The sequence below is a fragment of the Nesoenas mayeri genome (assembly GCF_963082525.1).
Source record: "Nesoenas mayeri genome assembly, chromosome: 3".
In the NCBI taxonomy this organism is placed as follows: domain Eukaryota; kingdom Metazoa; phylum Chordata; class Aves; order Columbiformes; family Columbidae; genus Nesoenas; species Nesoenas mayeri.
In genome coordinates, this window is record NC_137544.1 from 88,444,835 (window position 1) to 88,459,915 (window position 15,081).

Sequence of the window (15,081 nt, forward strand, 5' to 3'; positions counted from 1 at the left end):
CATAAAACTGGTAAGTGAAGAATTTCAAGAGCTTTGAAGTTGCACTTTTGATAGTCAGAATTGAAGGCTGGATCTTAGATTTGCATTATTTCTGAATTTCTAAGTGGGAAATGTTAACCAGAGACTACAGATATCTCAAGGAGATGTGTACCAAACATTACTTTTATTTCCCGAATTTGAGGCTATGTATACTGTTAGAATTTTAGGGATTAAGAGTCTCTCAATGAAGCAAATTGTTGACAGACACCTACCTGGCAGCATCTTGTCTTTGTGTAAAACAGTATCTCCTGGTTTATGAGACTCAGTAATGGTAACAGGGCTCCCAGCTCTGGAACCTGGAGCATGGCATTCAAAATCTGCCTCTTAGCTGTATGTGATTCCTATGTCTCAAATCCCTGAACCTGACATTAACTGTTTACTAATGAGTGAAAAGCATGGCTGCAAACAGAGAAACATATAAAGTATTCAGATGTCTTGCCTGGTTTTCTAAGGAAAAAGGTGATCTGTGATGTCACTGTCTTGACCATGTCTGTGCTCCTCTTTTTTAGCAATCTTTTTTCATATCTTGGCTAGTTTAAACTTTCAAAAAGGCAAATTTTAAGTTTTATGGAAGTTAAAACTACACAATAATCCACAAACAGACTCAAAATACTTTTACCCCTCAGGGAAAGGCAGGCAGGTATTAGACATTGTTTGACAGCAACCAGGGATCTAATCAACATGAATGTACTGGCAACCACATAGGACCAACATAGCTCTAAACCAGACACAGGCTGTCGTATTGTACCTGATGCAGAAAATATGAAATTATATCAGTGGGAAGTAGGGAGATAAGTGACAAAGAATGCAAACCCAAGGGAAATATGATCCAGGCTTTATTAGTTTTCCTGCTAAAGAGATACTTTATCATTTACATTAGGACATTCCTGTGGTGGGTCAGCTGCTTAATTCTTTTCATTTAGGCTCTGTAAATTGTGGTCAAAGAGGTGACCATTCATTTAGCTGTTTTACTGTTTTGGTTTTTTTTTCCACGTTATAGGTATATAATTTTCATTTTCCGAGTGAATAGTTTCAGGGCTACTAGCCAAAGTCAAGGAGAAGGTGGTAATATCTTTCTAGTTTTCACATCTATATGTGAAGTGGCATGCTAATACATGCCATATGTATTACTGGTATTGTAAACTGAAGTAAATATTGTACTTGTACAAGGATTACATATGTGAAATTTAACTAATTTTATTTTCATTTTTTATTTGCCAATACAAAGCTGGTGATGATAAGCAGTAGATAAGATATGTTTTAATGCAAAATGCAATGTTTACGTTTATTTGCAAAGAGCATTATCAGTGATTAAAATTCTTAAATATTATGATATGTTAGTAGGGCATTTGCTTTAGTTATTCCTAAAAAGGTCGACTAATTGACACGAATTGAAATTTCACATAGAAAATGTTGCCCTCAGTACAAGCTGCTTCATACCTCCTTACCTGTTTTTAAAAGGTTTAAACAATTCCTATTTTGACAAAAGAGGCATTTACTACTGTATCTGTTTAACTGAACTGCAGGTGTCGTAGGCTTCCTAAAGGACTTCAACACTGGCAAGCGTTTTTAGATCTCAAGAAAAAAATTGATGATTTTAGTGAGTGTTGTCCTTTGTTGGAAATGATGACTGACAAAGCAATGAAGCCAAGACACTGGGATCGTATTGCTGAAACAACAGGACATAAATTTGATGTAGAATCTGATTCTTTTTGTCTTCGAAACATCATGGAAGCACCAATTCTTCAAAATAAAGAGGATATTGAGGTACGTACATACATTTAGCCCCCTCACCCCTTGTTCATTTTATGTTGTCAGCAAAAATAATATGATTACATATAAAATTATCACCTTTTAAAAATATATTTTTTTATTTCATGAAAGCCCTTGACTCTCCATCAGAGCACACTAGTTTAAAATAATTTATAGTTTTTTGGAAGTTCTTATCCATATGAGCAAAGACAGAGGTTGCAGCTGGAATCTTTGGACACTTATTTCTTTACATTTTTCATGACCTTGTTTTGTATAATTATTTTAGCTCTTTTTAAACAAGAAAAAAAAAGAAAAAGAAAAACCAAAACCAAGCAGAATTTCAAATTGTCACATTCACCTAATTTTTTAACTCTATTGTTGCTTTAAATATTTGTAGATAAATCAGAAATTTTAGATGAGGCTCCATGCTTATTAATATTTAATATGAATACTTTTCTAGATTTTTATGGCCTCTTCTGAACCACACAATTTCAAAAGTTTTCCCACATAATCTGAAAAAACTTTCAACGGAGTTTTCAGGTTTTATAGGGTAAATATGCATGTAAAAGCTATTGTTATATTCATACTTGATGTATATGGAAGCATTCCAAGCTGATCTGCTTAATTTTGAATTAAGCCCTGATTTGAATACAATGTTGGACTTGATGACCTTTCCAAACGAAAGGTTGAAATGTGATAAGATTGAGAGTACATCTAGTGTTGAGTCTACATTGCTACCCTAAGCCTTGTAGAAATGATGATGCAGGAATCTTGTTATGCAGAAATAACAAAATGTCAAGCTACAGAAATGGTATATCCATGCATTTCCAAGTGTGCACTTCTCAGTTATCCCTACATGTAATTTGAGTGAGTAAAATTAGTATTTGTCTGACACATTTCTGTACTATTTTATAAAATTATCTATGTTGTTTTTAATACTCTGTTACTAGATGTGTAATAGTAGGATTTTTTTTTTTTTTTCTGAAGAATTAAGATTCTAAAAAATGGCTCTTTCTTTACAGGATATATGCATATCTGCTACAAAGGAAAAGGATATAGAAGCCAAACTTTCTCAAATAGCTGACACATGGGGAAACCAAACTCTGAGCTTTTCACAATTCAAAGCAAGAGGAGAGTTAATGTTAAAGGGAAACGAATCAGCAGAAATTGTAGCATTGATGGAGGACAGTTTAATGGTTCTTGGCTCTTTACTGAGCAATAGGTACTTCTAAATGCATTATTTTAAGGAACACACTGAAATAGTAACTCTACTATTGTTAGGCTAAATCAGCAGTAAATTTGAATGGGATATTATTTTTTTAAATGAAAAATAATGTTACAGTGTCTAATGAAAAACTTCCTCAAGTGCAAGACTTTCATCTATTAGTAGCAGACTACTGTCTTGGTATATTTGAATGTAATCAAACTGGTAGAGACTTTCCACAAGATTCTTCTTGTTGTAAGTGAAACTAGTGTTATTTGTGTGGTATGTGTGTGTTTTTGTGGTGTGTGTTTGTTGTGGTTTTTTTTTTTTTTTTTAAACGATTGTATTATTTATTTTATAATAGCTTTTTAAAAAATTAAATTATTTTTTTCTTCCCTTCCTTTTTCTAGATACAATGCACCATTTAAAAAGGACATTCAGAGCTGGGTTTCTAAGCTAAGCAACTCTACAGAAATAATTGAAGAATGGCTTGTTGTGCAGAACCTCTGGGTTTATCTTGAAGCTGTTTTTGTAGGGGGAGATATTGCAAAACAGTTACCCCAGGTAAACTTTACAGTGCTTGCTTATCATTGTTAATTAAAAGCTATCTGTGTAAGAATTTCCAACAGATTATGCTGTCAAAGTAATAATATTTTTTCTATCTATAGGAAGCAAAGCGTTTCCAGAATATTGACAAATCATGGCTAAGAATAATGCAACGAGCTCGTGAAAACCCAAATGTAATTAGCTGCTGTGTCGGTGATGAGACTATGGAGCAACTTCTCCCTCACTTACATGAACAATTGGAAGTATGCCAGAAATCACTCACAGGGTATGAATGGTTTTGGTTTTAATGCATTATTATTTTGTAAATATATTGTATGAATTATTAATAGTGTTTCAGTCTGAATTTCACTCTTATGTAGAAAAAAATGGAGACCTGAAATATTCTAATAAAAATCTTCTTCAATTTTAAAGATACTTAGAGAAGAAAAGACTAGTGTTTCCTAGATTCTTTTTTGTTTCCGATCCTGTCCTTCTTGAAATTCTTGGACAAGCAAGTGATTCTCATACAATTCAGGTACAAACGTAATGATTCTTTTTCTGCTTATAACAACAAAAAATAGAATATGGAAGACCATTTAATAAATTAAAATGTAACCATTTTCTCCTTACAAACTTTGCTTAAGAAAAAAAAAATCATTTCTTGCTCTTTAGTCTTTAACAAAATATGAAATGGATATCTGTAATTAAAAAAAAAATATTCAGAATTCAGAACAGTAGATTATGATTGCATCAAGTGATTTCCTGGTTGTTCCTTTCACAACTAAACTAACAAAAAGGTCCCTGTGAGACTTCCCTGCTTTGCATATTGCAAAATTCATCCAGCCAGTCTAGATTGTTACTGAGGGTTGACTGAGGTAAGATAGTTGAGCTCACACTATAGCTGATCTCTGTTCTGCTGGACTACCTCTGGAAACTGCAAAAAACCAGCAAATTGAGATAAAATCATTAACAAATATTGCTGTAATTATCACCTACAGATAGCTTGAAATTCATCTATAGGCTTAGATGAACCTTTGCAGGGTAATCTTATTTGAAGTTTTTTTTTCTGTTTGCTGGTGTTATATATTTACATTAAATGATTTCTAAATATTCCTTACAGCCACATCTGCCTTCCATATCTGATAATATAAATGAAGCAGAATTTCACCAAAAGGATTATGATCGCATACTGGCAGTCATATCAAGAGAAGGAGAAAAAATTCCAGTAATTCTCTGACTTTTTTTTTTTTTAATAATAATTGATCACATAAGCATATATTAAATGAAATTATTGTTAATTAAAAATGAACATTTCAAGGAGTGGTATAACAAAACCATAAGATGTTAAGACCTTTAATGAAGATGAAATACACTTCTAGTGTGTTTACTGAAATTAAACCTGCAGTTGTCGTGAACAGAAATTTAGTAACTATTTCGTAACTAATGTTCTTAAACAGAAGTTTGGTAACTATGTTTTATTTTGTACCTTTTACTTTTATTCATTTTTCAGTTGGACACTCCAGTGATTGCAAAAGGACCAGTGGAACTTTGGTTGCAGGATTTATTGCGTGTGCAGCAGATGTCATTGCATGGCATAATTAGGGCAGCATATTACCAAATTAGTGACCCAGGATATAATTTGCTGGATTTTCTTAATCAATTCCCAGCACAGGTGAGATAACAGGATGTGGATTTGTGTGTGCAGTCTGGATGTGTGAGAGGGAAGATGTGATGTGAAAAGCATACAGGATTGTCTATATGATGAAGTTTTCATGGAGCAAATAAGGATATGGATCTACTCAGTAGAAGGCAATCCTTCTTGACTTCAACTTTGGTATCCTGTTTTATAGTATAATATTTTTCTTGTAATCTACTTTAAAATGACTGGTTTTTCGCTTGGAGAATGTAGAGCATATATTTTCTGTGATGGATATTGAACCCTTTTCAGATGCAAATAACATTTCTTGCACAGATTGATTTATCTCTCATAATTTAAGATCAGAAGAGCTATGATTATGATTATTTATCTCTTCATTTACAAGATTTACCTCATAGTTCATCTATTTGTCACTATGGTAATGCAGTCCCAATAGAAGCCTATTTTGAAGGATTCTAGTTTGCCTAAAGACTCCTTCATCTTACTGATAATTCATGAATTTCATTAACAAGTAAAGAATTCTTTCCTATGCTGTAGAAATTTTGACTGTAGTTTACAGTGCTGAGTGTAATTATTTTTATAGAAATTCTGCAAATATTAAAACTGGCCCATGCCTTGATAATTTAAAAAATAATAGTGCACTCAAATATTTATGTGAATTATCTTACAGCTGTATTTATGATGTAATTATGTATTATCTTGGAAGTATTAGAAAGTCCACTACATTTTTTAAACAGATAAGGATTGTTTGTCCAGTTTGCATAGCAGACATTTTGAAGTGACTTTACTACATTCGCCAAAGATGTTCTTTCCTATGTCTTGCTAATCCATATGTTTGTATGTTCGAAGAATTATTTGTGTTAGAAGGGGCTGGTGGGGTTGAGAAGAAGAAGACAATGATCCTTGGCCAAGAAATTTAAAGTGAAGAGAAAGAAAACCTCTGTTACAGGACAGAGAAGAAAGTGGGGAAAATACTGACAAATATTTGAAACATTTTCATTCCTTCAAACTGCCTTTTTCATGTCTCAGAAGCTTCTGTTACAGGCAGCATGAAAAAGGCATATCGAAAGATTTTTTTTTTTTTTCCAGTGACTAATGGGTTATTCTAAAATAAATTTGTTTTAGACTCTACTAATGATAACCTAATGCTTCTAAGATGGTGTGCTATTTCCTGCTACACAATCTCTGTATCTGTGAACTTACCACAGATATAGGGAGATAGAAATGTAGAAAGAGTCACTTAGTCAAATTTTTAGGTCTTGATGCTTTGTGAAAGCAGAAATACTGGGGGAGAAAAGTTATTAGTACAGTTCTTATATATCCTATTATGTCATAGGTGTGCCTGATATTGTAAATCAAAATCAATATGAGACTGTAGTTTACCCACAACATCCTATACCTCTCTAGATTTATTTGGAAGCAAAATAACTTGTAGGTCAATGTTCTCTAAGTTGTACTCCCATCATGACAGCATGTTAGAAAGATAGCAATCCATCCCATCGTCAGTAGGAATGCACAGCATTTTTTTTTAAGTGTTCTTTAATTAGCTACAAATTTGCAATGGGAAATTTTCAGAATTATTTTCCCCACAATTTAAGTCCAACTTGTCTTTGTGACATTGGAGTACTCTATGGGATTGTAAGTGAAACGGAGAATTATCCTTGCTTTGTAGGTATCTCAGTATGTGACAAATTTTCATAAAATTTTTAAAATGTTTTCTTGGGAGTTTCCAGTACCACAGCAGAGCCAATTAACTTGGGCACAGTATCCTGGTGATAGAGCATCATGCTAGATTTAGTGATTATTTGGGACTCTCTAGAGCATGATTTATTGTTTCTCTTACACCTAATGCTTATATAATAAGGCTAATGTTCAACAAGTGATTCTTGTATATTTCTTTCACATATTAAATTTGTAGGTTGGATTACTGGGAATTCAAATGTTATGGACACATGATTCAGAAGAAGCTCTACAGAATGCTAAAGAGGATAGAAAAATCATGCAAGCAACCAATGGGAGATTTCTGGAGATTCTGAATATGTTGATCAGCCAGACCACGCATGATCTTTCCAAATTTGAGAGAGTGAAATTTGAAACACTTATTACCATTCATGTGCATCAGCGTGATATTTTTGATGATTTGGTAAAGTACAAATTTTGATTTCTGACAATTAAAAGTATTTTCTTTTATAATAATTTACTTACATATGGTAGCTACAGTTACACATGTGTATGCATGTGTTTGTAAGGCAGAGATGTCCATAATCTCATCCTAGTAAAAAGAGTACATTTTTGCTTGAAGTAGAATAAAATCCATCAGTTCTGTCATCTAAATATTTGCTCCAGATTTTTACACTTAGAATATTTCAATTTTCCACTTCTTCCTACAGAATTGTTTTGATAGACAAAAATCTCTTAGGATGACCTTTCTTCGAAAAACTGTTGTATTACTCTTACTTGCATAACTAAAAGTTGAGTCTGCTGAGGGTGTTGGAGCTTTGTCATAACAGATAATTTCCTCATGGAAATTATCTTCACTTTAGCTCCACCCCTTCTAGAGTTACAGCAATGATTGCAACGTCTTCCGTATCTCCTAGTTTCTTCCTTCTGTCTCTGTCACTGCCTTGGAGAGCAGGCTACTGGGATTCTCTTTCTGGTTCCTAAGGAGAATACATAGATGAACAAAAAACTCTACTAAATTAACAGATACAGCCAATCTTATACCTTAACGTTTTAGACTATGCTGAATTGTTTACATTGCTTCATCCTTTGAGGAATGCCATCCCATTTCTCACATATTTTTACTGTTAATGGCAGAAGCTTATTGGATCTCTACCCAATTGCCTTCCATGCTTCAGCCAGATCCTTCCTTCATCATGCCATTTGTTCTAATGTGTTTGGTGGATTTAACAGTGTGTTATTTGCTAATTTCATTCAGAGGATGAGCTGCACTACTAAAGCAATATAAAATTTATTTGATTAACATAGGTGCAATGATCAGGTTAAGTCATCGGAACATTTTTTGAGTATCAGTTTAGCATACATCTGGAGACAAAATGTGATGTTTATATGTATTTCATGTTACTTACATAGGAACTTTAGTAATCATTTATTATTCTCATACAAATAAACATTTTATCACAGCTATCAAAGACAATAAATGTAGATGCTTGGTTATAACATATACATTTATTTACTCTCTTTGAAGGTAAAAATGCACATCAAATCACCAACTGATTTTGAATGGTTAAAGCAGTCGAGATTCTATTTTAATGAAGATTTAGATCAAGTTATAGTATCCATTACAGATGTTAATTTTGTTTACCAAAATGAATTTCTGGGTTGCACTGATCGTCTGGTTATAACGCCTCTTACAGACAGGTTAGAAAAACAATTATGCATAATGAATACTTCATATATGTTGTGTTTATTTAACATGTATTTTCATGGTACATTCTGAACTAAGTCTTGTGTGGGCTAGGTCATTCATGGAAATCTCATACATTTGCTTAATCCTACTCTTTTAGAAAAGATAGACTCTCACTAATTTGTACACTTAATAATTCCCATGAAATTTTTAATGTTGCTCAGTCTTAAAAAAAATAGTAAAAGAAATGAACTGGTTTAAGGTTATATAGTAATGTACAGTTTAGCAATATTTCTATACTGAAGAAAAGATGAGATGAAATATTTCAAATTCTGTAATAAGCAGTTCTATAAAGATTCTGAGGCTACCAATGTCTTTGAAAGACTAAGACAACCAGTCAGTGTCTGGACTTTTATTAGTGCTGGGAAACAGTTCAGATTTTTCCATAGGAATCTAGATATTGACCCAGGCATACGCACTCACTTGCCATTCTTCTGTAGCCAGGCAAGCAACCAGCCATTAATTTTGTTTCAAATGTGGCTTAACAATGAGAAGTATTTTTCTTCCCCCTCCCCAGAATTTCTTGGCTTTTTTTTCCCCCCAAAATTCTTCCTCCATTGATTTCTTTCTTGAGATGTCACTTTTGACCAAATGAGAAAATAGAAGGCCAAAATATACTTCACTTGTAAAAAGATCCCTTCAAGAATTGAAAATAACTCTTCCAACCTACAAACATTCACTTTGCTACCTATGTGGAACGTATGTACAGCTTTTTGAACACTTTTATTTCTTCAGCAGAGGCAAGACTGCTATTGTGAAAATATGGAAAATTGAATACATTTCTCAGTGAACTGTACTGCACTCAACAAGTTTTTTTGATGCAAAATGTTAAATTCTACCCCAAATTTTGCTTTGACCCAAATGGAACTGTAGAAGTGAAACCTTTATGTCACTTTCAAGTTTCTTATTGGTTATAAAGCATCAAGGTCCCTGCAGTGCAAGTTTAGCATAATATATTATAGTGATTCAAGCTAAACTGTAGGAACTAGTTAGTTATTAAACTCTGTTCAAATATGGATTAAAACCAGAAATACTTTAGTTAGAAGTGCTTTCAGAGATTTGACAGTGAAGAACTATGCTTCTGTACCTTACCATGGATGAAAATTTTAACTAAGGCTTGTATATAACTAATCCACTAATCTAAACTTTTTAAGATGAAAAAAAAATAAAGCTTAGGAGTATTTTTCTTAGAACTGTAAAGATTTTTTACCCATAATTGTGGAAGGGGCCATATATCCTTATTCTTTCACACTTGAGTACTTAGACAAAGTTAAACCTAACCTAATGAAATGTATATAGATTAAGATACTGTGGAATATGATGATGTGGCAGAATTCAGCCCCAGAATCTGCTCTTTATGGCTGTAAAAAGAGTTAATGACAATTAAATTCCTTTATGTAATATGCATTAATTTTTAGCTTATCTAATATTCACAGTTTCTAACAAACTAGATTAACACCAGATAATTTTTTGCTTTTCTAAATAATGTTTAAATGCTATATTTTTGGACTTCTACTACTCTGAACTTCTTACACTAACAGAAATCAATAGAACTGCTTTATGAAGAAGTAAAGTTTCAACATAAAAGCTGTAGAATCTATCACATAATTCATTGTTATATATATATACACATGTATATCTTTCATATGATTTAATAAATTAATACGAATTAATGTTTATAGGTGCTATATAACTTTAGCGCAGGCTTTGGGAATGAACATGGGAGGAGCTCCAGCAGGACCAGCTGGAACTGGTAAAACAGAAACGACGAAAGACATGGGAAAGGCTCTGGGAAAATATGTAGTAGTCTTTAACTGCTCTGACCAAATGGACTTCAGAGGTTTGGGCAGGATTTTCAAAGGTAAGACTTCCTCATGTAGGACAGAACAGACCTCCACAGGCCATTTAGCAGGTGCAGTTAGAGAAAGTTGCTTAGGACCTTATTCACTTTGGGATTTGAGTATCACCAGGGCTAGACGTTCCACAGCCCTTCTGGGCCTCTGTTCATGTGTTTGACCATCTTCATGGTAATAGTTTTTTTATACTTTCATTGACTTGGAATTTCCCACATTGAAAACTGGGTTCATTGTCTCTTCTTCCACTGCACCTCTAAGAAAAGCCTGGCTCCAATTTTTCAGTGCCTCCTATTAGGTAGTTATGGACAGCAATAGACGTTCCCTTGAGCTTTCTCTTCAGTCTCAAAAAATCATATTCTTCCAGCCTCCTCCTCTGTGTCATGTCCTTCAGTCACTGACCATCATGACAACCATCTGCTGAACTCACACAAATGTATCAATGTCTCTCCTGTCTTGGTAAGACCCAAAGTGGACACAGTACCCCAGCTGCTATCTCACACGTGCAGAGTAGACACAAACAATGATTTTTCTCAACCTGCTGACTAGACTCTTGTCCAAGATGCAGCTGGCTTCTTTTGCTACAAGGGCATAGTTCTGATTCATGCTCAGTTAGTCGTTAAGCAGGACACGAGGTCATTTTCTACAAAAGTGCTTTGTGGCCAGTCAGCACTGAGCCTGTACTGCTGCATGAAGTTATTCTGTTCTAGATAAAGGACTTGAACTTCTTGAGATTTCTGTCGGTTCATATTTCAAAGTTATTGTACTGTATGTATTGAGAAACGAGGAGTGATACAAATTTGAGGCTTTTATTTATTTATTTATTTTTAATTTTTTTTTTGGCAACTAAATGATTGTGGCATGAAAGTGCCTAAAGCTGTGGCTTTATAATCATATTTCCCCTTTGAAAGTCAAACTGTTCAAATTAAAAAAAAAAAAAAAAAATGACATGACAGAATCCACTACCTAATTAACTTCAATGTAATTTGGAAAAAATATGCAGCTACAAATTTTCTCATAAAAAGTTGCTAAAAGAACAATTCTCTTAGTTGCCACTAAGTAACATGTATAGTGTTACTTTTCAAAACTTAAATTAGGCAACTGTGAAATGAATCCTTTATTAAAATATTGATGTTATTAATATAATGCTTTTTCAGTCTTCCCCTTTTTCGTAGACAAGTTTACACAGAGCATTGTCCACTCTTTGCATGTTATTAATATTCTTTACCATTACATGAAAAACTGGTAGTTTAGTGTGAATTTAAAATGGTAATGCTTATGCATAGAAATATATGCTCTAAGATAAATATTTTATATCTCATGAGATTCAGAGTTTTATTTAAATCCCTAGTTAGTGAAAAAATAATTTCTATCTTCGTGATTTATAAGAGGCAGGTAAAAAGTAATCTAAAAGCATTGTGAAGGCTGGGAGACCCAAATGAAAATAAAGAATGTCAGTATTGGGGTTTTGGTGGTTTTTTTGTTTATTTGGGTATTTTTTAGATTAGCAATCCTTTTTTTTTTTTTTTTAATAATGGAATTGTCACTGTACAATAAAAGGCTACATTCACAGAAAGATCTAGAAGAAAGATCTGCCAAATGCCCCAAGATACCAAAATATTTTTTCTGATTTTGTTTCACTTTTAAGCATATTTTAATAAATCAGCTAATATTAATTCAGATGTATGTGGAAATCGGTGGACTGGAGGAAGATAGGCTGTGGCCACAGAGCAATAAAGAAAACTAATTTATTTAATTAGTGGAAGGAAAAGTGATCTAGTTCAGATATCTCATATGTGCATGAAGAACAACAGATATGTTTTTCTGTCCTTGTTTCAGGTCTTGCACAATCTGGATCCTGGGGTTGTTTTGATGAATTCAACCGAATTGAGTTGCCAGTCTTGTCAGTAGCAGCACAACAAATCTATATTGTTTTAACAGCAAGAAAAGAAAAAAAAAAGCAGTTCATTTTTTCTGATGGAGACACTGTAGATTTAAATCCAGAGTTTGGAATTTTCCTAACAATGGTAAATGTAGTAATAATTTCAGAGAACTGACAAATTATCCTATATACAAGTTAATTAAATGGCAAGGTAAAAATAAGCCAATTTATTAATTGATACTATTATTCAGGAATTAGACTAAACCACTGGAACACATAAATTATCTGGTTATTCCTTAATTGCATGCCTTCATTTTTACTTTAAGATTTTTGAAAAGGTTCATAGTTATGTCCCTTCTTTACTGCATTGCAGTTCATTATGTAGACTAAGAGTATGGCCAAGCTTCTAGAATTTTCTGTTCTCAGTGAGGGGACTGGAACACTGATATGCTTTACTACCTTAGTTTGAAATGCTTTAGCAATATTAGTAAGAAAGAAACTGTATGAAAAAAACCCCAAACATTAACTTAAAAAAGGAGATATAAGAAAGACATATTTCAAAAACACGTCTAATGGATACGTTACATGGGTATATGAAACAAATGTTTCAACCTGATTTGCAGAAGACAAGTATGAGTATTCTGGAATAAACCACCCTACTTGTACTGTGGTGACAGCAAGTCTTTTCAAAACCTCTGCAAAAATTATCAGATCCTTTCATTTGTTGTTACAAGATGTGTCTAAACTGGTAAATACAATGCTGGGTGTCAAGTTTTGGCCTTCTGTAGCAAAAGAGCCCATTCTGCTCTGTGTGTCAATCTGGAATCACTGTGGGCAACATGACAGAACTGTACTTCTTATATCATGAACTTTTTATGGGTGATATCTAAGATATGTTGCTCCCTTTCATATCATGACTACTGGTGAAAAAGACTTGCAGTATATATAGACCAAAGTTAGATCCCGCAACTGAATGGAGAATATGCGCAAAAAGATTTGCAAGGCAGTACATGTAATTTATACCAGTTACCAACTGTCACCCAAGGGAGAAACACAAACTTCTGGATTTTAGAATATTAATTTTCAGATTATGCTGTCTTGTTGCCATAGGGTTCCTGAGACTTCATGGCACTTATTCCTGTAATCTTGCAGGCAGGCGATTTTATAGGTTATGTTTCCTAATGCCAAAGCAGATGACAATCCAAGATGACTTTATGGGAAATTAAAATCTTAATCTGCATGTTCGAGTGCAAAATAATAATGGAGGAGATAATGAATTCTAATTTCTTAAATGTCACCTGTTTGATGTCAGAGTTCTTCCTCATGTTTACAACAAGTTTCCAGAAATCTTGTATTAGTCAAACTTTCTTGGTCATTAAAATTTTCTTTCATATGATTTTGTTGTACACTTTCCGTGTTTTCATCTTCTTGACTGTGTTATTTTTACTGTGTCATTGCAAAATATTCTCTGTGTATTCTTGAACCGTTATTGAAATCAATTCTGTCACTAAAAGAGAATTACAATTGCATATATAATTCTTACTTCAGCAGATAGGTTTCACTCAGAAACTATCAGTGAGATTCTGTACTTTGAAGGCTATCCTTTTAGACATAAGGAATAGAGTAGAGCATCCTAATAATTCTTAACTGTAGACTGATTTATGTATATATATATATTTTAATATTATTATTTTGTATTTTGCTAGACACTGAGTTTTTAATGTTTTACAAAACCTACCTTTCTGCAAAATGGTAATGCAAACTTTATTCATGTTGGGAATATACTACGAGAAATAAACCAACTGGACAGTATCCCATGAAATTTTAAATTCTGATTGCTGGCTTGTTATGATAAAGAAATTCAGTTATTACTCTGTCCATTATGCATAGTTTATTAAATTCATAGTTATGGTTGAAGTTTTTTCTTCACATTTTAATCATCAGTAGACAAGAGTTCCAACTCTGAACAAATCTAGGTATTTATGCATAAATTTACTTTTACTGAACAGGTAAAGGGATGTTATTTTGACAATTGTAAATAATAATGCAGTATGTTTTCTTCTATAGAATCCTGGATATGCTGGACGTCAAGAACTACCAGAAAATCTCAAAATTCAATTTAGAACTGTTGCAATGATGGTTCCAGATAGACAGGTACAATTACTGGTGGAATTGAAAGGAATAATGTATTTTACTTGCTTACCTATCTTCAGAAAAACTAATGGCATTCTTTTTTATTGTATTTCAGATAATTATTAGAGTTAAACTTGCAAGTTACGGATTTATTGATAATGTGGTCTTGTCTCAAAAATTCTTTGTTCTTTATAAACTTTGTGAGGAGCAGCTTACTAAACAGGTAGTGTTATCTATCTTCCTCTTTGTCTTCCTATTTACACAATACAACCTCTTAGATTTTTGTTGGTGCAGATTGTTTTTGAAGCATCATTTTTGTACTCTTTACAGAATATCGAAGTAGTTTAAATATAATTCAAAAAATATCTCTATAAGATTTTTAAACAAATAACCATGTTAATCCATGTATATTTAGTCACATACATTTGTTTAATTGTTAAAGAATTATAATTTGTAGTTGCAAGTGCATAAGATTCTCTGCCTAAACATGGCAGACAGGTAAAATCAACCTGGTGATCTCATTTTCCTGTAAAAATTATCTACCTCTAGAGAAAGTAGTTGAAAATTGGAAACTGGAGGAGGAATGTC

General features: G+C 33.1%; 1 protein-coding gene across 1 annotated transcript in view; it reads left to right on the top strand.

Annotated features, from left to right (window-relative positions):
- Nucleotides 1-15,081, top strand: part of DNAH8 (dynein axonemal heavy chain 8) — a gene marked incomplete at its 3' end in the record, with an annotated part of 133,193 nt that overhangs the window by 42,976 nt on the left and 75,136 nt on the right. The window contains exons 30-42 of the mRNA XM_080341459.1: nucleotides 1,566-1,806; nucleotides 2,814-3,013; nucleotides 3,406-3,559; nucleotides 3,664-3,827; nucleotides 3,974-4,076; nucleotides 4,662-4,766; nucleotides 5,052-5,213; nucleotides 7,117-7,341; nucleotides 8,407-8,579; nucleotides 10,308-10,486; nucleotides 12,318-12,505; nucleotides 14,428-14,514; nucleotides 14,609-14,716. Of these exons, the coding sequence (XP_080197585.1) occupies nucleotides 1,566-1,806; nucleotides 2,814-3,013; nucleotides 3,406-3,559; nucleotides 3,664-3,827; nucleotides 3,974-4,076; nucleotides 4,662-4,766; nucleotides 5,052-5,213; nucleotides 7,117-7,341; nucleotides 8,407-8,579; nucleotides 10,308-10,486; nucleotides 12,318-12,505; nucleotides 14,428-14,514; nucleotides 14,609-14,716 (2,089 nt within the window). The remainder of the gene's footprint in view (nucleotides 1-1,565; nucleotides 1,807-2,813; nucleotides 3,014-3,405; nucleotides 3,560-3,663; nucleotides 3,828-3,973; nucleotides 4,077-4,661; nucleotides 4,767-5,051; nucleotides 5,214-7,116; nucleotides 7,342-8,406; nucleotides 8,580-10,307; nucleotides 10,487-12,317; nucleotides 12,506-14,427; nucleotides 14,515-14,608; nucleotides 14,717-15,081) is intronic.